Source organism: Canis lupus, chromosome 3, assembly GCF_048164855.1.
Source record: "Canis lupus baileyi chromosome 3, mCanLup2.hap1, whole genome shotgun sequence".
Lineage (NCBI taxonomy): Eukaryota > Metazoa > Chordata > Mammalia > Carnivora > Canidae > Canis > Canis lupus.
In genome coordinates, this window is record NC_132840.1 from 12,116,457 (window position 1) to 12,144,269 (window position 27,813).

Here is a 27,813-nt window from a genome sequence, read left to right on the forward strand (position 1 = left end):
GCAGATTCATGATGCAGGTCCAAAGAGGTGGTCAGCAGTAGCTTTAATTTTAGGCACTGGGTTGAGTGCTACCAAGTGAAGATGAATAAAGCAAAACCAAGAGTCTGCACTCCAGCGGTGCCAAGAGTCTGATGAAGGAGATAACCACATGTTCAAATACTTGCAATAGAATGAGACTGGTGACAAAAACCCAAAATAATTGGGTTGAGCCATATGAAATAGCCAACATTCCGCTGCTGGAACAGCAACTTCATATGGCTCAGCCTAATACTAAAGGAATGCCAAGTATGAAACCATTTGTGTAAATTGGGCAGGGCAGGGGCAAGGGTTTTTAGGGAGCTGCACGGGAGTCTTAGAAAGTGAAGAAGTCAGAGAGTTTGAGCCTCAGCCAAGGGACTTTGAGAAACAATTTTGGTGGGATAGCAGGTGCTGTAGCAAGAGATAGTGCATGGCACCATGAAAGACAGGTGGGTGAGGAGTTGCCAGTGGGAAAGCAGAGTCAGGTGGGTGTAGGCTTCCACCATGTTTAAAAGAAAAGGAAAAAAGACTAGTTGTTAGAGGAGCAGACCTAGGGTCAAGAGAGTTCTCTCCCTGGAAGGAGGTGGAGGCACAAGCAGGTCTATAAGGAAGGGAGCTGCTAGGGGGGTATAAAGTGATGATATGCCCAAGAGGGAATGAGATTCCTCGAGAAGACAGGGAGCACAGGACAAAGCATAGTCAATGCAGTCAGAGGCCCGTTTCTTCCAGAGTCAGTAAAGGTGAAAACAGATGCAGCTGTGCATTGGGGAGGCAAGGTGGAGAGCAGAGGCTGGGGAAGGTCTTGTTGAGTGGCTCTGGGAACGCATGCGGGACACAAAGTCTTTGTAGGAGGCGTTGAGGAAGTTGGCAAAGCATTGAAGTGTCCACTGGGGGCAGGGGGGATAAAACCAGAAATTGGTGGTGGACAAAAGAAAGTTGCAAATGCTGATGTCCCAGCCGAGACAGGAAGCCATAACTTCACAGTTGTTAAGATTTTCCTACGCGGCAAGTGGCAACCTCCATTCAGAGGTAGAGAGGGAAATTCTTATTGTAGGGGCGGGAGTGTGCTTAGAACCAGGGGTAAGGGAGGTGAGAGTGGCATCAGTATACAGGAAGCCCAGTCTCCAAAGAGAAGGAATCAAGGGGAGGGCAGCAGAATGGGAGAAACAAGAAGAGAGGAAGAGTCCATGGGTCTCGTTACCTTCTGAGAGCGCAGTGGGGGAGGGGGGAGGGGGAGGCATCTTGGAGGAGGTGGCTGAGGTAGACCCAGTAGAGGTGAAAGCCCCTGAAGGAGAGGAGGCCCACATGTTAGATGGGCTAGGCAGGTGGAAGTTTGGATGGGGCAAGTAGACAGAGTGGAAGCCACGGTCTGCACAAGAGAGGAGGTGTGCAGGTTGGATGGGATGTCCCAGGGGCTGAATTTGTGCCAGATGATGTCTCTGATCTTCAGTTCAGTCACACCTTCTTCTCCATGAAAATTAAAACCATTGACTCACTTCCTTTTGCAGCATTATTTAACCTTCTTTCTCAAGATCTAATATGTTCTTTACAAAGAAGTCTATGGCTTATCTAGAACTCATATTTGTATTAAACAGGGTGTTGTAAGGAATCATTTTCTTCTATTGGGTTCCATCCATCTGGACAGTGAAGTAAGGCCTTGAGAGTATATCAGAGCAGCAGAAAAGCCCATTTCTGACCCCAAATCCCTTTCAATAAACAGGTTAACTTAAAACCTGCTCAAGATTGTCCCCTCCCCCATGTGGCTGCCACAGTATGACAGGACTCACGCTTTGGACAACTGTCACCCTGTCAGCATGCTTCACCCAGAGATGGCTGTTTGGTTTTCGAAAGCTCTCCTAAAGCATGAACTCCCCAATGACTAAAAGTTTAGTCATGTTGCTAAAGTGGGAAGAAATGTGTAGGGGATCCCTGGGTGGCTCAGCGGTTTAGCGCCTGCCTTTGGCCCAGGGTGTGATCCTGGAGGCCCGGGATCGAGTCCCACATTGTGCTCCCGTCATGGAGCCTGCTTCTCCCTCTGCCTGTGTCTCTGCCTCTCTCTCTCTCTCTCTGTGTCTCTCATGAATAAATAAATAAAATCTTTTTTAAAAAAGGAAGAAATGTGTAATATGTCATATAATGAAGATATGATCCCTAATATAAGGTCATTTATTTATATATCACCATGTTCTAAGAGAGCACCCGCTGGCAATCCTAATTTTTGGAATGACATTTAATCTAATACTATTACTTCTCAATTCCATGGCCTCCTCAGCTTTTCCCTCCTGTGGTCATGTTCTAGAACATATTTATCATTACCTATAAACTCCAAGACCTCTGCATTTACCCATCCTACTTCCTGACAGCCATCTTCTAACTTTCCTGATGACTTACTGGTCCCGTGCAAGCCTCCAGTCCACATCTTCACTGCCTGCCTCCCCCTTCACTTCCTTTCTTACCCAGTTTGGAATCCATGTCTGTCACTATAGGCACTCCCTTGCCCCTTCCCCTTCATTATACTCTGCAAGCAAAACTTCATCCCTGGTAAGCCAGATTCTCCACCTCCTCTGTGCAGGGTGGCTGCACACAGCTAGGAACAATCCTCTTCTCTCCTGAATGGTCTTCGTTTAAACTTAAGACCACAAATCTCACATAGACTCTTTAGTCTGCCCTGGGCAATTTGCCCTCCTCCTCTTCAAGATGACTATTTTATTGAGGTCATCACTCTCCAAACCTCTAAGGCCCTTTCCTGTTCCCCATTCCCAGCTAATGATCTCTCTCCTGACTACATGGAGGGAGCAGCAACACCAGAAGTCAACCACCTTATTCTCTCACCACCAGATCGACGAGCCGAGCTGCTACCTAGCCCAGCACCATGCCTTCCCTGCCACAGAGCCACTGTCCCAGCTTTCACCTAAGCCCTGCACGTGTGCACTGGACCTCCCCCACTCCTCACTCGAGATCTGAATTCCTCCAGTCATCCCCTCTCTCCTATTTGCTTTTTGTCCTATGGGATCCTTCCCATCAGCATCTATGCATATTGTATTACCGCTCATCTGCCCCAAGACCCCAGATTCCCCTCTCACTTTGACTTATTCCAGGGAGGCCTCCTTTGTCCTTCCATGGTCAATCTTCTCAAGGTCGCAGGCATTCATCTTGCCAGATCCAGTCGCCTGTATTCTATCCTCATCTCATGTGACGTCATAGCATCTGATAACTCCGCCTCCTGGAAGCACTTCCTGGCCATCAGAATACCACACACTTCCAACTTTCCCTCTGCCTCATCAAGGACTCCCTCCTCTCCTCCAGCCTCTCTACCTCCTCCAGATCCTTAGGATTTGGGAATAGGCTAGAACTGAGTCCTCTACTCTTTTCTTTTTGTTATCTACCTTTTCTCTATAGGTGATCTCATGGCTTAAGTACTTAAATATTTCAAGTATGCGTGTGACCCTCAAATTTCTATCTTCACCCCTAATTTCTTCCCCAGCTCAGGTTCATACATCCAAGCTCACATTCACTATCTCTGTAGAATGGCTTAGAGACATCTCAAAATGTCTGTGTCCAAAAAGTGATCCTTGCCTACCCCCAAAACAGAACAAGACAAAAAAAATTGCTCTTCCCTCAGTATTTCCTTTCTTAATAAATGACTTTATTGTTTTCCAACTTGATCAGGCCAAACTCAAGGAGTTCATTGTTGGGAGTGGAGGTGAAAGAAAGAGGGGCACCAAGTCCTTGTGGGATGGGATGTGGAAAAAAAAGTATCAGCCACTTCTCCCCGCCTCTACCATGACCATCCTCATCCCTGCCACCACCATCCTGCCTGAAGCACAGAAATATCTAACTAACTAGGCTTCCTGCTTCTACTCTTGTCACCTCAAGCAGCAAGCACAGTAGGCTTTCAAAAATAAAACCCAGATTACGTATCTGCCTGAAACATGCCAACACCTTCCCATAACACTTGGAATAAAATCCAGATTCCTTGCTATGGTCTACAAGCCCTGCATACTCACACCTGACTATGTCTCAGACTTTCACGAAGCCCAACCATCTTGTCCATTGCTCACTCAGTCCGGTTACACTGGGCTCCCATGTGCTCCCCAGACCCCAGCAAGTACACTCATGTGGAAGGAGCTTACTGTTCCCTCACGCAAAGACTTTTCTCAGACTCTTGTCTCGTTCTTTCATGTTACTGTCCAACCCTGTCACCGCTCTCTGGCCCCTTACCTCACACTTTTTCTCCCTGGAACTTGTCACTACCTGAGACTGTGCTGCTGATTTGTAGATCATGTGCTCCTTTTCTGGCTGCCCCATTTCAACACCGCCATCTGTGTTTGTTGTTGCATCCCTAGGGCTAGAGGGGTCCCTTATGCATAATAGGTGCTCAATTAATATTTGTCGAATGAATGAATAAATTCATGCTGTTCAGTACATGTACAAAACACCTCCCACCGTGTTCCCACTTGAAGCTTACAACAGTTCTTTAAGGAAGATAGGAATTTGCCATTTTACAACACAATCCCCATTTTACAGATGAGGAAATGAGACCCAGAGAGATTTCACGATGTTCATGAGGTCATACGGCTTGTAAATGTGAGAGCTGCTGGGACACCACGTTGGATTCTAACTCCTGATCCTTCTCCTGCCAACAGGTTTCCTCCAGCCCGCTGCCTTCAGGGCCCACACAGCGCCGGCTCAGTATCAGCGCCAGTATCGGAGGTGAGACCGGGCTCATGAGCTGTGTGCTCCCTGAGGACCTGTTCACCCAGATCCTGGCCGAGCGCATCCAGGTGAGTCCATGCCCACCCCCACAGAGCTACAGGGCTCACACTCCATCTCCAGAGGCCTTGGAGAGGAAAGATGGGTTCCTTCAGCCCCAACACTCATTTGCTTGTCCTCTTGACAGCCTCATCAGGCCCTGGCCCTGGTGCAGTCTGCATCCCGAAGCCACTCACCTTAAAGGACCAGTGAGCAGGTTACATATTTTAAAAAAGAGAGAGAGAAAGAGTTATTATATAGCCCTACAGTAATGTATTAAAAATCATAACATGGAGCCATGGAAAGTTAGAACTTAGAACTATATTAATTGGTATAAAAATTTGTCTTCAATATATTATTGAGGGGCACCTGGGTGGTTCAAAGGTTGAGCATCTGCCTTCGGCTCACAGAGTCCTATGTCAGGCTCCCCACAGGGAGCCTATTTCTCTCTCTGCCTATGTCTCTGCCTCTCTCTCTGTGTATCTCTCATGAATAAATAAATAAAATCTTTAAAAATATATATTATTGAGAAAAGCAGGTTATGAGATAGTATGTAAAACACAAACACATTTCTATAAAAATATTTCTAAGTGTATATCATACAAACAGTCAAAACTATAGAGGCACATGTAACTGTTGTTATCTTTGGTTAGCAGGATAGTGGATTTTTAGTTATCTCCATACGTTTCTGACTTATTTCACAGTGATAATTACTTTTAAAGTCAAGAAACACAATAAATGTTTCCAGTTTCTAAGTTAAAGAAGACAAGATTGCAGGATTTGGGAGGGGTACCACTTGAGGCTGTTTGCTGCTTATGGTTGACAGAGAGCTACATTGCTCACCAGGTCCTGGAGCTGTCCACTTGCCTTGTTTTTTTTTTTTTGTTTTTTTTTTTTTTTAATTAAGGCCACAATATTAGTTGCACAATTAAATATAACAAAACAGGGCCTGAACTTCCCAGGAGGGGAAGAATGTCATCACCAGAAATGACTCATAGTAATGTTTAACTGCTACTGTGTTGGTGCTGTCACTGTTAGCTTATCTGAGCCAGGAGGGCCAATAGGTGTGCAGGTATGCCACGTACCTGGGTTAAATCATTGGGACAGCCCAAAGTGAACCTGTCGAGCCGTCCTACTCAACGTACCAATCTTTGATGAAACATGAAGCTTGCACTGCTTCCTTCCTTGGCAGTCGTGCTACAAAGAAAACAAACAAACAAACAAAAACTAGCAGTTGATGTAAATCATGTATTTAGTGATGTTGTTGATTTACATTCTGACACAAGATTCTTGTCTCATCAAAAACTGGTAGTTATGGGGTGCCTGGATGGCTCCATGGATTAAGTGACTGTCTTTAGGTCAGGTCATGATCCTGAGGTCCTGGGATCGAGCCACACATTGGGCTTCCTGCTCAGCAGGGAGTCTGTTTCTCCCTCTGCCTTTCCTCTTTTCTCTCTCTCTCTCTCTCATAAATAAATAAAATGTTAAAAAAAAAAAAAAAACGCAAAACTGGTAGTGATCAGCTCCCAGCCAGGGGTGGCCAGCCTATGTACTGCCCTTTGAGTAACACTGCATTCCAGCAGAGGGTGCCGTTCAATGATTAGTGTTATCAAGATCACTACACAGCAAGGCATTAATAACGCGGAGGAAGGTACGAAGTGCCCACCTGCTACTGCTGCTGTCTGGTACGCGGTGATGGGAACATCGCGCCTTCCCGTCTGTGGTCCCTGAACCTCACAGGCCTTGCCTGACCCTCACTTTCACACCCAGTTTGCTCTCCTTATTTTCCATAGAGGCAGAATAAATCTTTCACTCTACAAATACAGATAATAAAGATCCTTCATGACTGATAAAATATGTGTCTGTTTCTCTTGTATTTCATAGCAGCACATTGAAAGTAGCAAGTGGAAGGGTGGCTTCATGGTATTTTCACTGGGGCCCCGCAGGTGTGCAGAGCCCACCGCAGCCCCCATGAAAGCCCCAATGGAAAGAACGAGCAGCGCTCTCCGTAGAGAACTTAGGGACTGTGGCCCCTGTAACTGTCTTTTTTTTTCAATTTATTTTTTTTAATAAATTTATATGTTATCGGTGTTCAATTTGCCAACATATAGAATAACACCCAGTGTTCATCCCATCAAGTGCCCCCCTCAGTGCCCGCCACCCAGTCACCCCCACCCCCCACCCATCTCCCCTTCCACCACCCCTAGTTCATTTCCCAGAGTTAGGAGTCTCTCGTGTTCTGTCTCCCTTTCTGATATTTCCCACTCATTTTTTCTCCTTTCCCCTTTTTTCCCTTTCACTACTTTTTATATTCCCCAAATGAATGAGACCATATAATGTTAGTCCTTCTCCGATTGACTTACTTCACTCAGCATAATACCCTCCAGTTCCATCCACATCGAAGCAAATGGTGGGTATTTGTCATTTCTAATGGCTGAGGAATATTCCATTGTATACATAGACCACAGCTTCTCTATCCATTCATCTTTCGATGGACACCGAGGCTCCTTCCACAGTTTGGCTATAGTGGACATTGCTGCTAGAAACATCGGGGTGCAGGTGTCCCGGCGTTTCATTGCATCTGCATCTTTGGGCTAAATCCCCAGCAGTGCAATTGCTGGTCGTAGGGCAGATCCCTGTAACTGTCTTGGCTCTTACTGCGGTTTCAGCTGAGCGACTGCTTCCGAGGAGTGGTGTTCGACAGCGTCGAGACCCTCTTCGCTCGGAACGCAGCGACGGCTCTCCTCTGCCTGCTGAAGGCCATCGGCAACCGGGAGCACATCTACGTTATCAACATGGCCCAGGACTACACAGCCATGAAGGCCCAGGAGAAAGCCAAAAAGGAGCAGGAAGGTGAGGCCCCGTACCCTTCTGGGCCGTCCCTTCAGCAGAGCCTTAAGCCTTTTGCAATGCTCCCCCTCCACGGCGACCCTTTAGGAGAAGACACTATTCTATCTGCCATCGCACCAGTGCCCACCTCCACCCTGGGAGGTGCCTGGCAGATGCAGGTGACCTGCTGAGAGACTACAGGACAAGGAATGAACCCATAACAGACACATTCCCCTTTCCCCCAACAGCACACTGTGTCCCTTTGTCTTCTCTGTGATCACCACCAACCCCAGGGGAACACATCACCAGTCCCATCCTGACTCAGGTGACCAGTTGGCTGATTGGTTTTGTTTACGGCACCCAGGCATTTCCTGACAGTCTAGAGGTGCTGATAACCTTTACAAACCAACTTCTACATTTTAGCCTGCCACATCCCAGGCACTGCCACCAACGTTCTCTACTCTTGAAATGTTTCTAAATGGCAGTTGGGGTGATTTAATCCTCTCAATAAATCTCTGAAGATCATTGTCCCCCTATTACAAATGAGGAGAATGAGTCTCAGAGATACCAAAAGTCTAGTGTAAGATCACACAGCAAAGGGGCATCTGAGTGGCTCAGTTGGTTAAGTATCCGACTCTTGGTTTCAGCTCAGATCAGGATCTCAGGGTCGTGAGGTTGAGCCCCATGTCAGGCTTCGTGCCGGGCATGGAGTCTGCTTGAGATTATTTCTCCCTCTTCCTCTGCTTTTCCTCCCCGTTCATACTCTCCCCTCTTCCTCTCTTACTCTCAAATAAATAAATAAATCTATCTTAAAAAAAAAGAAAAGATCATACAGCAAATTAGTATGGTCTGTGTAACTGTGAAACCTTTGCTTTTTCTGTCATTACCAGTGGCCTGAAAAATATTTCAATGACTGAAAATAGGCACACACACACACACACACACAGAGTAATGTTAGCTTGAGTTCCCGCTTTGGTCAGACACAGACCTAGCAAATCTTGGTCCCCAGGGGAGGAGGCCATCCTGTCCTTGGGATGCAGAGTCCTGCTCTGGCCCTCAGCTCTGGTCACATCACTCACTGCCCTTCCTTATTTGGCCTGACCTCTCCCTTCTGGAAAAATCTACACAAATCATAATGCTTTTCCATTTAAGAAAATAATTAGAAACATGAGCTCTCTTAGTTCTTAAACAGAGCTCAGACTGCTTCCTTATATTCTCATCTAGAGAAAAATTAGGAAGAATGACCAGGCTTCCCCAGCAGTGGTCCAACCTCCAGCTTCCTGGCTTCCCAGAAAGTTAATTTCCCCATAATCATCAACTTAGAAGAAAACGTCCCATTTCATTTTCTCAATTACCTGCAGATTGAAGTTTTTCACAGTTGCATTATAGGCTCCTCTTCACAAAATCATCTGCTTTTGAAAAAGTCCTAAGGCAGCATCCAGTAACATTATTATATTAAAATCTAATTTTTTACTGAACATTTATGAATTTGCCAGGCACCAGCCAAGATGCTTTACAGGATTGTTTATTTGATCCCCATCACAGCCTGTAAAAGAAGAATCCTTATTCTTACCTGTTTCTATCCTTTGGTAAGTGTCAGAGAAAGATCTCTAGATACATTTCTCTGAGCCCAAAGCTCAAACCTACAAGAATGTAAGGTGGGAAATTGTGTCAGTGGAGTGTGAAGAGAAAGCCTTTGTGCTGGGTGCAAATCACACTTCTGGATCTGGAATCTGTAGGGTGTGGAAGATGGTTCCCCTTGGTCTGCAAATTGGCTGTGTCACCCCGAGGACTGTGGTGGCATATGTTCCTAATGGATTAAGTCAATGGGTGGCATATGACTTCCCTATCGCTGCAGTAGCAAATTACCACAAACTTGATGACTTCAAACAACACAGATTTGCTATCTTACAGTTCTGGAAGTCAGAAGTCCTAAAAGCGGGGTATCAGCAGGGCTACGTTCCTTGGAAGACTCACTCCATGGAGAGAATCCTTTCCCTTGCATTCTTGAGCTTCTAGAAGCCACCTGCATTCGTCAGCTCATGGTGCCTACTTCACCGCCTTCTGACCTCTGCTTCCATGGTCTCATCTCCTTCTCTGACTCTGCCCCTCCTGCCTTCCTCTCACAAGGACCCTTGTGGTTATACTGGGCCCACCCAGACTATCCAGGACAGTCTCCCCAATTCAAGGTCCTTCGTGTAATCACATCTACAAAATCCCTCCTGCCATGCCAGGCCACATATTCACTGTTCTGGGGGTTAGGATGTGGACATCTCTGGAACTACTGTCCCAGATGGAGACGGGGCTTGGAACCGTGAGAGTGAAGGAAGGCCCCCCAAGATCAGGAACGCAGCTGTGGCACGAGCTCCCCCTCCCTGGCCTAGACCCTCTGCAGCCTGTGTGGGCTGGGAGCTAAGCCTCTGAGGGTCCGTGCAGCCAAGGCTGGGAACTTACCGCCCCCCCCCCGCCCCCCTGTTTCTGCTCCCTCCCCAGAGCACAGACACAGGGAGGCACTGGAGAAAGAGAAGGAACGGCTCCAGAACATGGACGAGGAAGAATACGATGCCATGACAGAGGAGGAGAAGGTCACGTTCAATCGAGAGGTTCAGCAGGCCCTCCGCGAGAGGAAAAAGAGGTCAGAGGCAAGCACTAGCCAGCGCGGAGGTGGTCCCCCCACGAGTAACACACAGCCCATCCTGGAGACTGGGATCACCTTCCGGGGAGCAGAGGGAGACCCAGGAGGATGACCTGCTGAGAGCAGGAAAGCACCCCACCCGTTGAGGGTGCTCCTTGCTGCGGCCTTTCTGGGTTTCTCCCATTCTCCACTGCTTCCTTCTCTCTGGAGGGCATCTGAGACTAGGGGGGAGGTTAGATGATGTAATGGGGGACACTTCTGGCCCCTGTGCTGTCCTGGAACTCCCACCAGCTTCCCCTGACCACTGCCCTCCCACACATCTGTACTTAGGTGTCTGCAGCTGCTGACCAAGGGGCCACTCTCTTAACGTGAGCTTAATGGTCATTCCCCAGAACTTGGCCATTTCTCCTTCCCCGGCCACCATCTTGACCTTTGGTGGTGGTATCTGTCCCCTGCATTCTGGCTGCCTCTCCCACTTGATGCTCAGCCTGGGAAGTTCACCAGGGACCCTAGGCAGGCTCTTGGCCATTATTGTGCCCATCATTGGGGACCACACAGGAATGATTAGATCCCCTCCATGCCACCTGGGGCCCAGGAGACATAGGCTATCTCAGGTACAGGAAGCAGGATATATGTCCTTTCTGCCCTCAGATCTTAAACATGCCAGCGGAGGAGGGTATATTGCTTACCCTCCATAGAATGCCAAACATTGGAAGGGATAGAGCCAAGATATTTGCCCTACTATTTAACCTCATTCTCTCCTCTCCCTCTACCTCTGATTACTCCCACTGACCCCAAAAAAGCTTTTATGTCCTCTCTGCCTCTATAGTATGCCCTCATTTCTTTATCTGCATGATCCATTGTAAAAATGCCTAATCCTCTAGAGTATAAAAAGCCTAGTTTAAAAAAAAAAAAAGGCATAGCTTTGGGATTCCTAAGGAGTCTCTTTTCTTTCTCATCCAGGTCATTGCTTTCAGGAATTCATGGTAGACTTAGAAAATATGAATCTGATCCTCAAAGCTCAGCAATGATTTATTTGTGTCTCACACACACACACACACACACACACACACAGTAATGAAGAGTTGGCTTCAGTGGGTAGAGAGTCACAGAAACCAGGATCAACCAGGGATTCCTAGAGATGAAAACAGATAGGTTTTGTATTTTCAGAAATGCTGTCCTCTCCAGGCTTGTTTGTACTTAATACCCACCCTGCCATTGGCAGCAGGGCAGGTATAGCTGAATCCATAGCTGGGAGGGAGGGAAGAAGGGTGGAGGGGGAGAGACAGAGAGAGAAAGAGGAATGTGGCTTTCAGATCCAGTGCCATGGCTCCAAGCTAGCCTTTAGGGACTGCTATTTAAAACACAATTTCTTGTTGTCTGAACATTAGACATGACAGTGTAGGAAGCTGGGCTTCATTTGAACTGATATTTATTTATTCATTTGAGAGAGAGAGAGAGCAATCGGGAGCAGGAAAAAGGGCAGAGGGAGAGGGAGAGAGAGAATCTCCAGCAGACTCCCCACTGAGCTCAGAGCCCAACGCAGGGCTGTAGGTAGGGCTCCATGCAGGGCTTGATTCCTTGATCCTGAGATCTAAAATTGAGTCAGACACTTAACCCACTGCATCACCCAGGCACTTCTGGAAGTTACTTCTTAAAAACCGCTCACATCAAGCTTATTTTCAGCCCTTGCCTTGTTCTCCTATGAAAGAGGATTGGAATAGAAATAGATTGTGAATTCCTCTTAGTTGAGTTTGAGTTAATCAGTTTTGCTGAATGACCATTCAGAGACCCTCCTTTCTTTTCTTCTTCCTTTCCCTTGCCCCTCCCTCCCCTCCCTTCCTTCCTTCCCAGATTTCTTCTGTTTGTTCTTTCTTTTTATGCCCAAGAAAATTCTTCCCATGTCCCTCCATTAGACACTCCATGCAGAGGAGGGGCTCTGAACTCTGTTTTCTCTGCCTGATTTGATGAAGGGAGCTGGAAAGACTGGCAAGGGAGATGCAGGAAAAGAAGCTACAGCAGGAGCTTGAGAGACAAAGGGAAGAAGATGAGCAAAAACGGAGAATCAAAAGGCCAAAGCAAGGACCAGTGAAGGAGGAACCTATCCCAAAGAAATCTCAGACAAGCCGGCAGGTAGCAACCCTCACTTGCTCCTTAACCTGAGACAGAACAGAGGAACCAGCCCATCAATCTGGTACCCTTCCCTTCTACAAAATTGACCCAATACTATTTAGATTTTATGGCAGAGCAGAAGGTAGGAGAGAAGGGGCCAGCATTTGTTGAAAGCTGATTGTGTGCCAAGAGCTCTGCTTGTACTTTATTATGGCACCCCTTCTGCCCTGCGGGGGTTCAGAGGCCTGAGCCCCATCTGGGGTTGAGAGAGACAGTTCCAGGACCTCACCCAGTTTATATCTGACCACAAACCTTGCTCTCTCCACTGTCCCTCCCAAGTCTGCTGGATGATGCCCAATAGGCTGGTATTAACAGCTTGCCTCCAGTTAGCCACAAAGTCAGTGGAGGCCCTGTGTTCTACTGAGAGCTCATCTCGACAACAGTCAGGGACAACTAACATAAGCTTGACCTGGCAGACAAGTAGCGATAGTTTATCAGCCTGCCAAAGTTTAGAAGTCACCTGTCTACTGCCATGACCTGGGAAAGGCGGAAGAGCCAAGGCAGTGCCCAGGGTGGCGCTCACAGCCCAGAAGGGTAGCTAGCAGGTGTTCACAGTGGCTATCTCAACACCAGAGGCTCTGTGGGTGAAGCTAATGCCAGACGCCCAGACAAGGTGCAGACTGGTCCCAGTAAGTGAGCAAGAGACAGTGACCACATCGGGGTAGACAAAGGAGCAGAGGAATTAGTGTCCAGGATTCACAAGCAGATAGAGCTCAAGAAGCAAAAACAAGCACAAGAAGCAAGCAGGCCTGAAGTTATATAGGCTGTTACTGGCCGCTGGCTGCTCTGTGCTGGGCTCCCAAAATCTTCCAAGTGTAAGCCCTCCCTGTCCCTCTGTGGCCCCTCCTTCCACACAAAGTCCTCTGCCTGAAATCTTGATATCTGAACAGAACTCTCCATGTCTTGGCATGAGAGACAAGGAGAAAGATACAGTGGTAGCCAAGCCCTTCCCGTCCCGGCTCACCGAGACAGCCCTGCCAGCACCGACCTGTCCACACTGTCCAGTCTGTGTAGAGGTGCAGACATATGTGGAGGAGGAGTGGTACAGTGAGGCAAGGGGAAAGCCAACCCTGGCCAGGCCTGCCTCCAGGCCCGACCTTATGCAGTATTGTCACTGGGGAAGGGGCTTTGGGCTGTACTGAGGGCAATCATCATCAGAATCAACTGGACTATAGGTCACCAAAGAATGACCAAAAACCTATGGAGCCTCCCCAAGGATTTCACCCAAGGGAGAAGAAAATCAGAGCCCACAGCAAGTTTAAAAAATCAAGTTGGTTTCTCCATGAGATTAATTAAATAAATACATATTTATTTTTTAAAAGCCTGAGGGCATAGCCAAATTCTAAACTCCTATCTGTTCCCAACAAAGGACTATGGAAAGGATATTTTAAACAAAGACCCCCGCGGTGATTCTCAGACACAGCCCCAGCCCTGGTGTGCATGGAAGAAGTGCCTGGAATCCTGGGAGGCCTTCTTTCAAAACACAATGTCACCTTGCTCTTCCTATACAGTTTGTTCTCCCTTAAAGAACTGTTTCAAGCATGCTTTCTGTGTTTTACCTTCTAGATTCTGACTTTTTCCAAACTAGAGGTCAAGATGGATGCACTAGAAAGGAAAGCATCTGTCAAGGAACATATCAGTGAGAAGGAGGATCCAAACAGGAGAAGAAAGAACCAGCTGGCAGATATCCATATGCTTGGGTTTCCCCTGGCCCAGGAGCAAGAGGACAGCGAAGGGGACCTCCTGAAGGATGCCGACAGGCACTTGGCCCAGAAGTTTAAGGCCTATGAGTTGACTCTAAAGGATATTCAGAACATCCTCATGAACTGGGACCGGAAGCAGGGCATCCTGCTGCACCACACCGCCGAGGACATGCCCCACGAGCCCGATGACCAGCGCCAGGTTCCTTCAGGGGGGCGCCGAGGCCGCAAGGACCGCGAGAGGGAGCGTGCAGAGAAGGAGAGAGCCGAGAAGGAGCGCCAGGAGCGGGAGAAGGCCGAGAGGGAGCGCCTGGAGAAGCTCAGGGCGCTGGAAGAGCGGAGCGACGCAGGAGAGGGAGAGGGGGAGGAGGAGCACCACGAGGGGAAGAAGGATCTGGGGGTGCCATTCATGAACATCCAGACGCCTGACTTCGAAGGCTTGAGCTGGAAGCAGGCCTTGGAGAATGACAGGCTCCCCAAAGGGGATCAGGTACAGACTCTTCTCCAGGATGGAGATGTGATGACTCAGGTAGCAGGTTCTGTGCTCGTTGCCATTAAAGTGTTCCTTTCCGTATCCCCTTAATTCCACTCATCTCTGAGGCTCCTTTGGATGTGAGACAACAGCGGCTAACAGGACTTTTTTCTAGTTGGCAAAAATCCATAGAAAGTTCCACAGGTCTAAATTATTCCAACTAACCTCATAAAAAAAATTGCCTATAGAGTTGATTTTTTTTTTTTTTTTTTTTTTTTTTTTTTTTTTTTTTTTTAGTTTTAAATTCTAGTTAGTTAACACACAGTGTACTATTGGTTTCAGGAGTATAATTTACTGATTCATCATTTACATATGACACCCAGTGCTCATGATAAGTGGGCTCCTTAATAACCATCACCCATCTAGCCCATCCCTGACCCACCTCCCCTCTAGCGGCCCTCAGTTTGTCCTCTCTCATTAAGAGTCTCACGGCTGGCTTCCCTCTCTCTTTTTTTCCTTCCCCTATGTTCATCAGTTTTGTTTCTTAAATTCTACATATGAGTGGAATCATATGGTATTTGTCTTTCTGACTGACTTACTTTTTAAGTAAGCTTAACGTCTAACACGGGGCTCAAACTCCTAACCCTGAGATGAAGAGTCGCACACTCTACCAACCATGCCAGCCAGATGCCCCTCTCTGACCCACTTATTTCACTTAGCATAATACCTTCTCTCCATATCACTGCAAATGGCAAGATTTCGTTCCTTTTGGTGGCTATATACACCACCTCTTCTTTCTCCATCCCTATCAGTTGATGGACATCCGGGTTCTCTCCGTAGTTTGGCTACTGTTGATGCTGCTGTAAACATTGGGCTGCATGTACCCCTTTGAATCTGTATTTTTGTATCCTTTGGGTAAATACCTAGCAGTGCAATTGCTGGATCAAAATTCTATTGTTAACTTTTTGAAGAATCTCCATACTGTTGCCCAGAGTAGCTATACCAATTTACATTCCCACCAAGAGTGCAAGAGGGCTCCCCTTTCTCCCACATAAGCCTCTACATCCTCACCAACACCTGCTGTTTCTTGTGTTGTTAATTTTAGCCATTCTGATAGGTGTGAGGTGGTATGTTATCATGGTTTTGATTTGTATTTCCCTGATGAGGAGTGATGTTGAGCATCTTCTCATGTGTTTGTTAGCCATCTAAATGTCTTCTTTGGAAAAATGTCTATTCGTGCCTTCTGCTCATTTTTTAACTGTATTATTTGGCTTTTGGGAGTGTTGAGTTTATTAAGTTCATCACAGATTTTTAGAGAAGATTTTTAATATTGACAGTACTGGTGTTACAGGTTGGCAAGATAGATATATTGTGGAGTGAAGCAAGAGTCTCAATTACTTGTAAATCTTGTTCCTACAAGCTTCCTAGAGTAACAGAAATCACAGCTTTTTGATCCTAGAAAATATGGCATACCCAAAGCCCCTTAGGTGGTGGTTTGAAGGAGATGGTCACTCTAGCCTTTTGTCCATGGATGAACTTTTTCTGTAACACACCAGAAAGCAAATATTTCAGGCTGCAGACCCGACAACCTCTGTCACAACCAGCAACAATATATAAACCAGTGTACATGATTCTATCCCTATACAACTTTATTTACAAAAGCAACTAACAGGCCAGAGTTGGCCAGGGGGCCAGAGTTTGCTGATCTCTGGTTTAGTTTAGCAGAAACTAGACAGCCTTAACAAGGAGGGAACAGAGCCTGGGAGCAACATGATGGGAAGACACAGGCAGTTCCTCAAGGGGGCAGATTGGGGTGTGGTGTGGCCTCACAATGAGAGTCTCACAGCAGTGGTCCCGGTGGGCCAGAGGCCCGAAGACAGTTGGGGAACACGTGACACCAATACCACTCCGTTTACTGTTCTGCCTCCACTCAGCCTGCAGTGAGGAATCATGGCCACTTTTCTCTCCAGAAATAGGGTTTTTTAAAAAGAACCTCTTCTTACCTTGTTTTATGCGCCAGTACTATAGCCAAGGTTATCTTCTGGCCTTTTCTCATTCTCTCCACACTCCAAGTCACAGGTTAGGCTATTGGTTACAGTTCTTTACCCCTGCCTCCATTTAATAATTGGCACAAATATTCATTCCTTTCCCTCACAGACATTCAAGCCCTAGGAGTTCATGCTGGCTATGCATTAGTCAGGAAATGTCTTTAGCTGCCTGACCTGGGTTAGAAACCCAGAATTCCATGAAGACAGGTGTCTGTTCAGCCTAATTGCCCATTTGGTCCACAGAATGGATGCTTTGATGGGCTGTCACATGTACCCTCATGACGACAACTTACGTAGAGATAGCATGCTTATTCTGAGGGGTTTCTGTGCTGAGAAGGGAGTTGCTGCTAAATTTTCAAGCAGCCTGCTCTGGAGGATGTTCACTCAGTATATATCAGAGAAGAAGAGGGGAATGAATTTTCTCTCTTCTTTTTGGCTTCTCTCCTTATTCCCATCCTTTACCCAATTCCCAAAACGTTGGCTTATTTTCTTTGCTGTACCGGACCTGCTCCAACCCTAACTTACTTTCAGCAACAGAAAGAGAGAACATTTAAAGGTAAATGAAAAAAAAAAAAAAAAAGGTAAATGAAAGGTTAACATGGACTCTGAAAGCAGAAGGAACAACTCTGTACTATAGACAACAGAATCTTAAGAGCTGGCCTCTAAACCATATCCTTTGAGTGCCTACTGTGTGCTAGGCCCTGTGCTATATCACCCTGACTCCTGTCCCAGTAGAGTTTATCATCCAATTGCTGAGACAGACACGATAAGGTGACTAAGACCATGATAAGAGAAGTATAGTGAGCGCCCACGGCAAGAGCCCCAGCCTGGTCTGGGAGCACAGGGGTCTAGAAAGACCTGCAGAGCGCTATGTCACAGGCACTTCACACCCCTTCCCCAACACATGCCCATGGTAGTGGCATTTCCCACTACCATGAAAGTTGAAGAAAAGGCAGGAGGGTCTAAACCACTCTGTGCTCACTCAGGGAGGCAGCTGGGTGCAGCCCGCTCTCTGCATAGGAAACTAACCATGAGCTTTTCCTTTAGATCCTGGACATCTTGGGTCTGGGTTCCTCTGGACCACCCATCCCATCTCCCACCTTGTTCTCCATCATCTCCTACCCCATGAAGCGGCTGCCATTAGCCACAACAGAAATCCTGAAGCACTTCCTGTTTGTGATTCCACCATCTGATGAGCTCTCCCTGCTGGAGGAGAAAAGGGAAGCAGAAGCAGAAGCAGAGCTTTCAACCACCATGGGCTCCGGGAAGGTAAAGGGCGAGCCAGTCATGTTTTCTTCTGACTTTGCAGGACTTCAGATGGGCAGACAGGAAAGGTCACCCTCTACAAGGCCAAAAACGAAGTATGGTATTGGTTGTCATGCTTGCTGATGCCTTTGCCCTTGACTCGTTCCAGATACTGGCTGAGGACCCCACATAAGCCTCTCTCGAAATGGCTGATTCCCATCTTCCACCCTTTCCGGTCCCTGTGGGATGGTCTAGGGAACTTGTTGAATTGAATTGCTCTGATGCTTATAAACAATAATAATAATAAAATAATAAGTAAAGGCAGCTCTTTTTAAAAAGATAATAGAATGTTTTGGGAAGCTAAGGTAGTTCACACAGTGTAAAAAAATACAAGAATCACCAGACACAGTGCTAGAAAAAGGACAGATTATCATAGAATTTATGAGGGGAAGATTGGGCATTTTGGTAAACTCACTTTTTATCTCTTTGCCTGACACAATATAGTAAAGTTAGTTGCAGCTGAGTTAAAAATATAAAATATTTTAATTCAAATATTAAATAAATTTGGATAAAAATATTTTAATCCAAATAAAATCCTACATGACTAGAAGAAAGCTGATATGCAATTAATCAAATAAATCACAAAAGAAAAATAGATTTGACCAATAATATGCAGAAGGTATATATATTAAAAACTAAAGAGGAGTTATTTATTCCCAGAAGAATATGGTAGCCCCAAATTTGAATCTCTCCACACAGCCTCCCACAAACCAAGCACATCCCATCAGCAAAGAATAACAAAATCAGTAGGAAATAAAATCACCTGCAGGCCTCACCTAATGCTGAATTAGGTGAAGAGAATGCCTCACACTTCTACTTACAAATAAGTAAAGAATTATCTGAGATGAGCGGCATGCGTGGGCAGACCTTTACTAGAACAAAGTCCAGATTAAAAAAAAAAAAAAGATTAAAAAATTGCCATCATCAGAAGTGATTATAACACCAAGCTCTTTCCTTAAAATTAACCATTAACAGGAAAGGGTTAAGCATTCTTTAACTTACCATTTTAGGAGGAACTCTAGTTCATCCCCAGTTGACAAAGGAAAGCTCTTCATTCTAGAAGAATGGCAGCTAAGACTAGTAGAAATAGAAAAACACTATTCTGTTATCCCCAGGGAAGTAATTAATTAATTAAGAAGCACCAACTAATATAAAAAGCAGTACTTTGTTGGGGAACAAGACACTCCCTGCAAGCCAGAGCATTGTCCCACAGGTGACTAGCCAGCTGAAAAGGGGAAAGCCTGTGTTATGGAGGCCAAGTCTGGCAGGTGCCACACCAGCCACGTGAACACAGTGCATCTGTCATCATGGGTTGAGGTGGCTTTTTTCTTGTTGTTGCCCCTTATTGTGATGTATACAGCACCTTCTATGAATCTAATCAAACTTTTAAGCCTAATTTCCAGTCTACAGAAAAAAAAATGGAGAATGAAGGAATGAATGAAAGGATACTCTAAGAATAGTCAGAAAATTTCAGTGTAGAATATTCTATAAGGGGGATCCCTGGATGGTTCAGCGGTCTGGCGATCCAGGAGTCCCAGGATCGAGTCTCACGTTGGGCTCCCGGCATGGAGCCTGCTTCTCCCTCTGCCTGTGTCTCTGCCTCTCTCTCTCTCTCTCTCTTTCTCTCTCTCTCTCTCTCTGTGTCTATCATGAATAAATAAATAAATAAATCTTTAAAAAAAAGAATATTCTATAAGAATACCCATCTGGGGCAGCCCGAGTGGCTCCTAGAGACCCAGGATCAAGTCCCACGTCAGGCTCCCTGCATGGAGCCTGCTTCTCCCTCTGCTTGTGTCTCTGCCTCTCTCTGTGTGTGTGTGTGTGTCTCTCATGAATAAATAAAATCTTAAAAAAAAAGAAAAAATAATATTGATCTGGTCTGCCTAGGAGTCAATGTGATTGGGAAGGAGCAAGGGGTCTAAGAGTAAAAGGTACAAAAAACCACACCACAACAAAATGCAGTATAAGAACACACTCCCTGCAGCTTGAAGCTTTCTCTAGGCTTTGGCCTCCTTCTCAAGGAATAGGGTGCCAAGGAAAGCACTAGACTTCTCTGTACTCCTCTTCTGCTCTAGTGCTGTAGGCTGGGCCCTTCTCTGCCCCCAGCAGCCACCGGCTTCCTAGACCCTAACACATGTGCTAGGTATCTGTGTCTCCTGTTCATGTACATGTAAGTGAATATTTAAGACTTGTGCTTGTGTTTAAGACCCAGGAGGAGCAGGCCACCTCCTCTAAGGGGAGCAGACAGAAACCAAAAGAAAAAGCAGATCAGGCCCGAGACACTCAGAAGGACAAACGTCGCATGGCCATCAACAAGAAGGCGCTTTCTGGGGGAACGACAGGAGCCGTTGCCCCCCTGTCAGATATGGACCAGAACAGCTTCTCTGGGCAGTTCTCCCAGGAGAAATTCATCAGGTGGGCCTCGGAAGCACCCAGGGAAGGGAATGCTGAAGCCTCAAGTAGAGGGTGTGGCCACCACAGCACGAGAGAGCAGGGCTGTCCTGCCAGCAGGCCCCTCTGGATTGCTGTGCTTGACCCCAGCAGGCCAGGACTTCTCCCAGGCACCAGTCCTCTCGGCTCTTGGCCCGAAGGAAGCCTTCTCTCTTTAAAAGCCCTGTGGTCATTGCAGGCTGAATCACTTCCGGTGGATCGTGCCAGCCAATGGTGAGGTGACGTTGCGGATTCATTTCTCTTCTAATGACCTCGGGAACTTTGACCAGACGTTTAACTTTGAGGTCCTTGGAACTCACCGCCAGTACCAGCTTTATTGCCGAGGGGTCTGCAGTTACCCTTACATTTGCCAAGACCCAAAGTAAGTGTATCTTACTTTATAACAGAGAGTTGATAAAATTGGAAGGATACAGAGAAGCGTGGCCCTTGCACAGGATGACACGCAAATTCATGAAGGGTCCCATGTTTTTGTACACCAGCGGGCTGCTGTGGCTGTACTGTGGGTAGATCCAAGAAGAAATAAATTCGTAGGCCTTGTCTGTTAATAAACAATTTATACATCTTTTTTAAAAGGGAGAGAAGGTTGAGAAAATAATAAATTAAATAAATAGATAGATGATAAATAGATAAATGATAGATAGATAGATAGATAGATAGATAGATAGATAGATAGATAATAAATGAGTTGACAAACATTTTTGTTTGGCCCCATGCCACTTTGAGCAAGGTAGCTCTTACTACTAATGTGGAACTGGGACAGCACCCCGGCCCTCTGGTCGTATTGGCCTTCAGTGTCTTAGGCACTGACTAAGCCACAGGAACAGCATGAGCCATCAAAGTGAGCTACAGAGAATGTTCCCGGGTGTGATGGCAGGGGAAACATCATCCTCACATTTCAGCAGGTTTTATATGTGCTGCCAGACTTTTTATCCTATAATATGATTAAGTGTGTGAATCTCCTTGGGCAGACCTTTTTCTGAGCTATGGAACACCACTCTGCCCTTTATGCACAACAGAAAGTCACCGGGCTGAGCAAGCTAGTGGGACAAGCCCTCTAGGGGACATGCCTTTTATAGCTTCTCCACCAAGAAGAGCTTTTTTGTGGTTCTTACCAGGGGGCCATTCTGGACAAGAAACTCAGAAACTAGTTACTATCCACCAGAACTAGTTTTCCAGAGAGATTGTCAGGAGTTTTTCTGGCTGGCGCACTAGAACAGGAAATCTAACTCAGCTCTATCACCAGCCCCTCGTTGTGAAAGACACCCCTGGGAATCTTTTTTCTCAAGTTCAAGCCGAACTACCATCCCTGGGGGTGGCGGGTGGGAGGGAACAGGAATAAAGCCTTAATTGAGGTCCTCAAATTAAGAATCATTCTGTCTCCAGATACCTGGACCCTTGGCATAACAGGGAGCATTGGGTTCAGGTCAACAGCATGTGGAGGCATGGAACTTCCACTCAGACAGCCTCTCCTCTTCTCTCCCTCCCCTGTGTTCAGAGTGGTATTTCCTCAGCGGAAGTTGGACATGAAGCTAAATGAGGTCATCTTTAAGAAGTATATTATCAATACCAGGACGTTTTACTTCGGGCCACTCCTTTGTGGGAAATCAAGAGATAAGTAAGTGCTCCATTATTTCAGTGCCAATTTCAGACTCTCACTTGGACTCAGGAATAGTACAGACAGGGTTGCTACGTGGACATAACTTTACCAGTGCTGCCTCAGTCAGCCTGGAACCACAGGAGAGCTGGGTTCTGGTGCTCCAAGTTTCCGCTAAGCACCCAGATGAATGCAGCTGCCATCTTCCCAGCTGGAAAAGCCTTTTGTGGGGAAAGGGTAGGATCAAGAGTTCACTTTGGGATATGTTGTTTGGATGCTTATAAGGAGGTGTAGCTGGTAGTCACACAAAGGAAGAAGCTCTGTGGTTTTGGTTCATAGAGGACATCTATGGGGTTCAACAACATGGAGGTCAGGTCCTAGGGGCCCTAGGGGCCTTTTGGGGATCTCTAAGGATGAAGCCCAAGCAGAGTGAGTTGAGGAGTCAGTGGGAGGTGAGAGAATAGAGACAAGGTATAGAGGTAGTTCTTTGGAAAACTTGGTTATGAAGAGAGACAGAGGTAGTCAAGGATGGGAAGAGACATGGAGTCCAGGGAGCACTGCTCACACACTGTTGTTCTTAGGCTGTTCGGAGGCTAAGGGGACACAGGGAGGCAGAGGTTGGAGTTTCAAGAGGATGTAAGTGCCATTGGTGGTACAGCTGCCCTGAGACAACACAATGGGATATAAAGATGCTGTTTTTGCCATGAAGAGGAGCCACTGCCTCCCACTAGGAGAGAGGAAGGTGGATGGCCTCAGGTGCTGATTCGGTTGGACCTGTGAGAAAGTTCCAATGGTACCATCTCTTTTCTCCATGACGCATGTTGCAAGGTCATTCCCAAGAGAGAAGGAAGTAGAGGGAAGATAAAAATGTTGAGAAAATGTGCCACAGTTTTCGTGGCAAGTTGAAGGAGGGAGAATATTAGAGAAACAGATTAAGGTTGTCAGACAGAACTGGGAGCCCTGAGTGAGGTCGATGGTCATTCGGTTTTAGGGATAACCAGTTCTTTCAGATGTGTACACACTTCTTACTGTGCTGGCAGGGAGGCAAGACCAAAGCTGGACCCCGCTCTCAGCACATCTCAGTTCAGTCTAGCATTTATTGTGAGAAGTAGAGTATTTGTGCTCATGCTGACTTGCTGGAACTAGGAATGCTCTCTGTCCTCCAGTGCCTTCATCCCTGGAGTTTATTTCCTGAGAGGCTGGGCCAGAAAACCAAGATGAAGAGGGTTGGCTGATGATGCAGTGAATCTTCAAGGCCCAGTTGAAGGGCTTTAGAGAGAAGGAGGGGGGTCCAGTTGATGGACATGATAGATACAGCAGCCCAGGGTCAGGAGCCAGGGAAATTCAGAAAGGCATGTGTTCTGAGAGCACTGGAACCCCCAGAATCTGGGGCCAGACAGCCCTGGTCCAGGAGGAGAGGGACTACAGCAGCCCCAAAACAAGGCCCGGTACAACCAGGTATTATTTATTTATTTTCTTCAACCTTGCTGAGCCTCAGTGTTCTCATCTACAAAATGGGAAAATAATGACACCCACCCACAGATTTGGGAAGCTGCACTAGATAATGACTTCTTAGCACATGAGACTTAGCACAGTACTGGCTGGTGGTGAAGACCAGCACTCTGTCTCCTTGACCCCGATTTGTTCTCTGCCATTTGCCCTCCTTCCTTCCTCCAACACCACCTATCCAAAAAGCTTTCAGACTGTTCCCAGGCACCCATGAGTGCTGTGGTGCCTTTGCTCTGGTCTCTGATGATGTGCATCTTCACTGGCATTCCTGTGCCTTCTGTGGTTCCTCTTCTGTTCATTACTACTCACTGAGCAGCTTCTCATGCCAACAATGCTCAATGCTATGGATCTTTTCCTAAGTCACAAAGGAACAGAAACAGCCTCGTAAAAGTGAACCACGCCACATGGATCCATGTCAGAACAGTAACGGTCTTGTACGGGTCTAAGAGAAGGAGGGAAATGTGATAATCTCTAAGGCAGATGTGACATAACAAGTGACTCTCATAGGATCATGTCTTGTGGGAATATAAGCCCTGGGAATGATAGAGCCACACATTTCTCAGAATTCTCTGCAATAATGAGGCACCTCGTTGGCTCAGTCAATAGAGCATGCAACTCTTGATTTCAGGGTCGTGAGTTCGAGCCCCACATTGGGTGTAGAGATTACTTAAATAAATGAATAAACAAACTTTAAAAAAGAATTCTTTGCAATAATAGCTCACATTTATTGGGCATTTGATATCTGTAGCTTTCCTGAAGAGCCTTAGGTGCACCATTACATTTAATACTCGTAGAAATCCTAAGAAGTGTTGTCATCCCATCCTAGAGATGAGGAGATCAAGGTTGGCAGGGAGGGAGGTCAAGCCCAGCTGCAAGTCTTCGCAGCTGCAAAGCTTGTGTTCTTAGCTGCCACACCAGTGCCTCCGTGTACCACACTACCCTCTGGCATTGCCATATTCTTCACAGTCTCCTTTGCCACCTGAACTCCCAGTCAATCCTTACATCAGCATCCCTAATTTTTGTTCACTTCCAGGTACAAGTCCTCCTTGTTCCCAGGTAACATGGAGGCACTGACAATCCTGAACAATTCCCCAATGGTTGCGGAGGTGTTCTTCTGTTTTCAGAATGATGTCAAAGCAAGCACCTACTTCCTGGAGCCCATCAACATGATTCTGAAACCCAATGAGAAGCAGGTATAGTCTCATAGTAACAAGTCCACCAGGGCAAGTCTTTCTTTGGAAATTTGAGGTCTTGGCATTCTCTGCATAAATGTACTGCTTTAATGCTTCCCTTAGACACTGAACGTGTGGGCCTACCCTACTGCAGCTGGTGTCTTTGAAGACTGCATTATCTGCTGCATCAAGGAGAACCCAGAGCCAGCTGTCTTCAAATTAGTCTGCCAAGGGGTCCGTCCAGAACTAGAGCTGGAACCCAGACAATTGCATTTTGACCGGCTCTTGTTGCACAGGTTAGAGCTCTGGATGATCCGAGGATTGCGATGGGATTTAAAGAACATTTAGTTCTAGGGTGGCCAACTCATCCTGATTTTTCTCAGGACTCTCCTCATTCTAGCACTGAAAGTCCTACATCTGGGAATACTTCTGGTCCTATACAAACCAAGATGATTAGTAACATGTCCAGGACCAAACCCACTCACCCCCTGCCAAATCAACTGCCAAAGTGTGTGCATATCTGCATTTTTCTCAGGACTCTTTTTTTTTTTTTTTCAGATTCTCTAAGAAGTCCATTACCTTCAAAGGCTAAGAATCTTTGGTTTAGAAATTACAGCACAGAGAACACTAGACTCAAACTGGAACTTAACATTTCATTCACTGGCATTATATTATTCTAAATAGAAAATGTTTATTTGGGGGGCTACTGGCTGAGAATATTATGAGATGTATCCTACATTCCTTGACATTACCACCAGGCCCCAATCCCTGATAAACACTGGTTATTGAGCTAAGCAATGATTGAAATAACCAGAGGTGGTTTTTCTGACCTGCCATAATAAATCAGAATCATTCAAAACTGATGGGATGCCTGGGTAGCTCAGTGGTTGAGCCTCTGCCTTTAGCTCAGAGCATGATCCTGGAGTCCTGGGATCGAGTCCCACATCAGGCGTCCCATAGAGAGCCTGCTTCTCCCGCTGCCTATGTCTCTGCCCCCCTCTCTCTGTGTGTCTCTAATGAATAAATAAATAAATAAAATCTTAAAAAAAAAAAAAGGATCATTCAAAACTCATGAAATTTCCTTTGGTCTTTGCAGAAAAGAATCCAAGGTAATTCTTCTGCGCAACATCACACCCCTGCCTGTGGCATGGAGGATCACCAGCCTGGAGCACCTGGGTGATGACTTCACCGTGTCCACCATGCAGGGAATCATCCTCCCGAAAGCTGAGTACAGCCTGCAAGTGCACTTCCAGCCCTCCAAACCTGTCTACATCAAGAAGATGATCCGGCTAGAGGTGAGGCTTCACACATTTCCAGACCTGATCATCAAAATGTGTACATATTGGTCTCTGACACACTACCAACACACACACGCACACACACACACACAGAGCCAGGTCTCCCTGTTACACTCTCCTAATTGATCCCTGTTTAACAACCATGGACCCACAGTATCTTGCTCTGCACATCACTGTAAGCTCCATAAATGCAGTCTCGTTAGTGGCTGATTTCCTGAAGCCACAAACAAAACATTCACTGAGTGCAGAGTGATGAGTGAGGCAGTGAATGATGTTACCATCTCAAAGCAGCCTGATCTTCCTTTGAACAGGTCTGACTATTAATAATTCTTCCTTGGGTTGAGTTCAGATTTCCAACTGTTATTTATATAAATTAATCCTGTTTCTACTTTTTGGCCCATTCAATGGACCCAATCTCTCTTATCACCCACCTATGACAGTTCTTAAGATAGCTGAACACAGATACTGATAGATTCATTTAATCAACAATTGTGTGTGAATATCAGAGGGTGATAGTCAACATTTAAACATCAGTCTCCATCCAGACACCAGTCTCTGCACAATGAACCCAGGCCACATGGCTGGTGTCAGCTTCATCCTTCTGGTGCTGGATCATGGAGACTCTAGAGGTTCCCATGGTGAGAGTGGTGGGGGAGGCAGATAAGAGGAGATACTTGGAGGTCAAGTGACAGCTATTTACCAACTGATATGGAAACTTTTTAAATTTTAGGTATGATACGGCATCCCTATGTGTTCCAGTCAGAGCAGACACAGTGGGTTTCCCCTCAAGCCCCTTCAAAGTGGTCTAAGGCTTCTCTTCCCCAGATTATATTCCTTCAACATCTACATGAGGAAATGCCTTGCTTTCTGGTCCATTTGAAAAGTGTTCTAGTGAACTCATTTTATTTTATTTGTGCACTTCTTAAATTGTTCATCCTATTTTCCCCAATTATAAATTTAATCTCCACCATCACCACCCCCCCCACACACACACACACACACACTCCAATAAGAAAGCAAAGGAAATAGAACGCTCTGGGTGCATGGAATCTATCAGGAGAAAGATACGGTGTAAATTCTGGAGCTGATAATACAAATTCTTTGTCCCATTTTTCCCTCCTGCTGCCAGTCCTTCTTGTCATCTCTGTCAAAGAGTAAACAGCAAAAGAAGGTAAAACTGAAGTCAGTTCAATTTGCTCTGAGAAACATTGACAAAATGTGTGATGAAAAAAAAGATGGAAACTGAATTAAAACTTGAGTTTGGTGACAGCTATAAATTTCCCCCTCAACACCAAAGCACAAGTAATGGGTTGCTGGTGACTTCATTTCTCAACTTGAGACTTCAGTAGAGAGGCAGGGAGTCTTCAGGAGAGCTACCCTCACTGCCAACAGCTCTTCCCCTTGGTGAATGGACCCTTTATCACCCCCTGCCCCTTGTTTGTCTCAAGAGTTAAAAGTTGAGTCCAGATGACAGCCAACACTAGTTCAGGTGTTCCTCAGGACAGAAGGGAAGGAGGGGACAGTGAGCAGCTGGGAGGGGGCAGGCTTGGTTTTTGTCTGTTTTTTGTTTTTTACATTTCCAACTGGAATAGTACAAGTGTTCATTTAAATAAAACATCTGAAATTTCCTGAAGAGAAACAGTAAAACACTTATTTTATATGAAACTCTAGCACTTTTTCCATTGATTGAAGCAGAAACAAAGAACAGAAGAATTCAGATTTATAAAATTAGTAAAGCAAGGATGATTTACAAGGTGTAGGTTTTCCATTTCAACTATCAGAAAAATGCCCTCAGGTTTATTTTATAAGTTCCAAGGAACACTTTTCTGCAGTGCATACTCACAGCCCCAACTTCAAT

The 27,813-nt window shown here is 46.1% G+C and overlaps 1 protein-coding gene and 1 pseudogene across 7 annotated transcripts in view; both read left to right on the forward strand.

Moving 5' to 3' along the window:
- Positions 1-27,813, forward strand: part of HYDIN (HYDIN axonemal central pair apparatus protein) — a 383,131-nt gene that overhangs the window by 278,692 nt on the left and 76,626 nt on the right. For all 7 annotated transcript variants that reach the window (XM_072817829.1, XM_072817826.1, XM_072817838.1 and 4 more), the window contains 12 exons: positions 4,665-4,802; positions 7,440-7,623; positions 10,093-10,234; positions 12,208-12,367; positions 13,973-14,596; positions 17,674-17,895; positions 20,138-20,346; positions 20,561-20,743; positions 21,878-21,997; positions 24,519-24,678; positions 24,781-24,953; positions 25,754-25,952. In XM_072817829.1, coding sequence (XP_072673930.1) covers positions 4,665-4,802; positions 7,440-7,623; positions 10,093-10,234; positions 12,208-12,367; positions 13,973-14,596; positions 17,674-17,895; positions 20,138-20,346; positions 20,561-20,743; positions 21,878-21,997; positions 24,519-24,678; positions 24,781-24,953; positions 25,754-25,952 — 2,514 coding nt within the window. The remainder of the gene's footprint in view (positions 1-4,664; positions 4,803-7,439; positions 7,624-10,092; positions 10,235-12,207; positions 12,368-13,972; positions 14,597-17,673; positions 17,896-20,137; positions 20,347-20,560; positions 20,744-21,877; positions 21,998-24,518; positions 24,679-24,780; positions 24,954-25,753; positions 25,953-27,813) is intronic.
- On the forward strand, positions 20,758-20,852 carry LOC140631294 (U6 spliceosomal RNA; annotated as a pseudogene).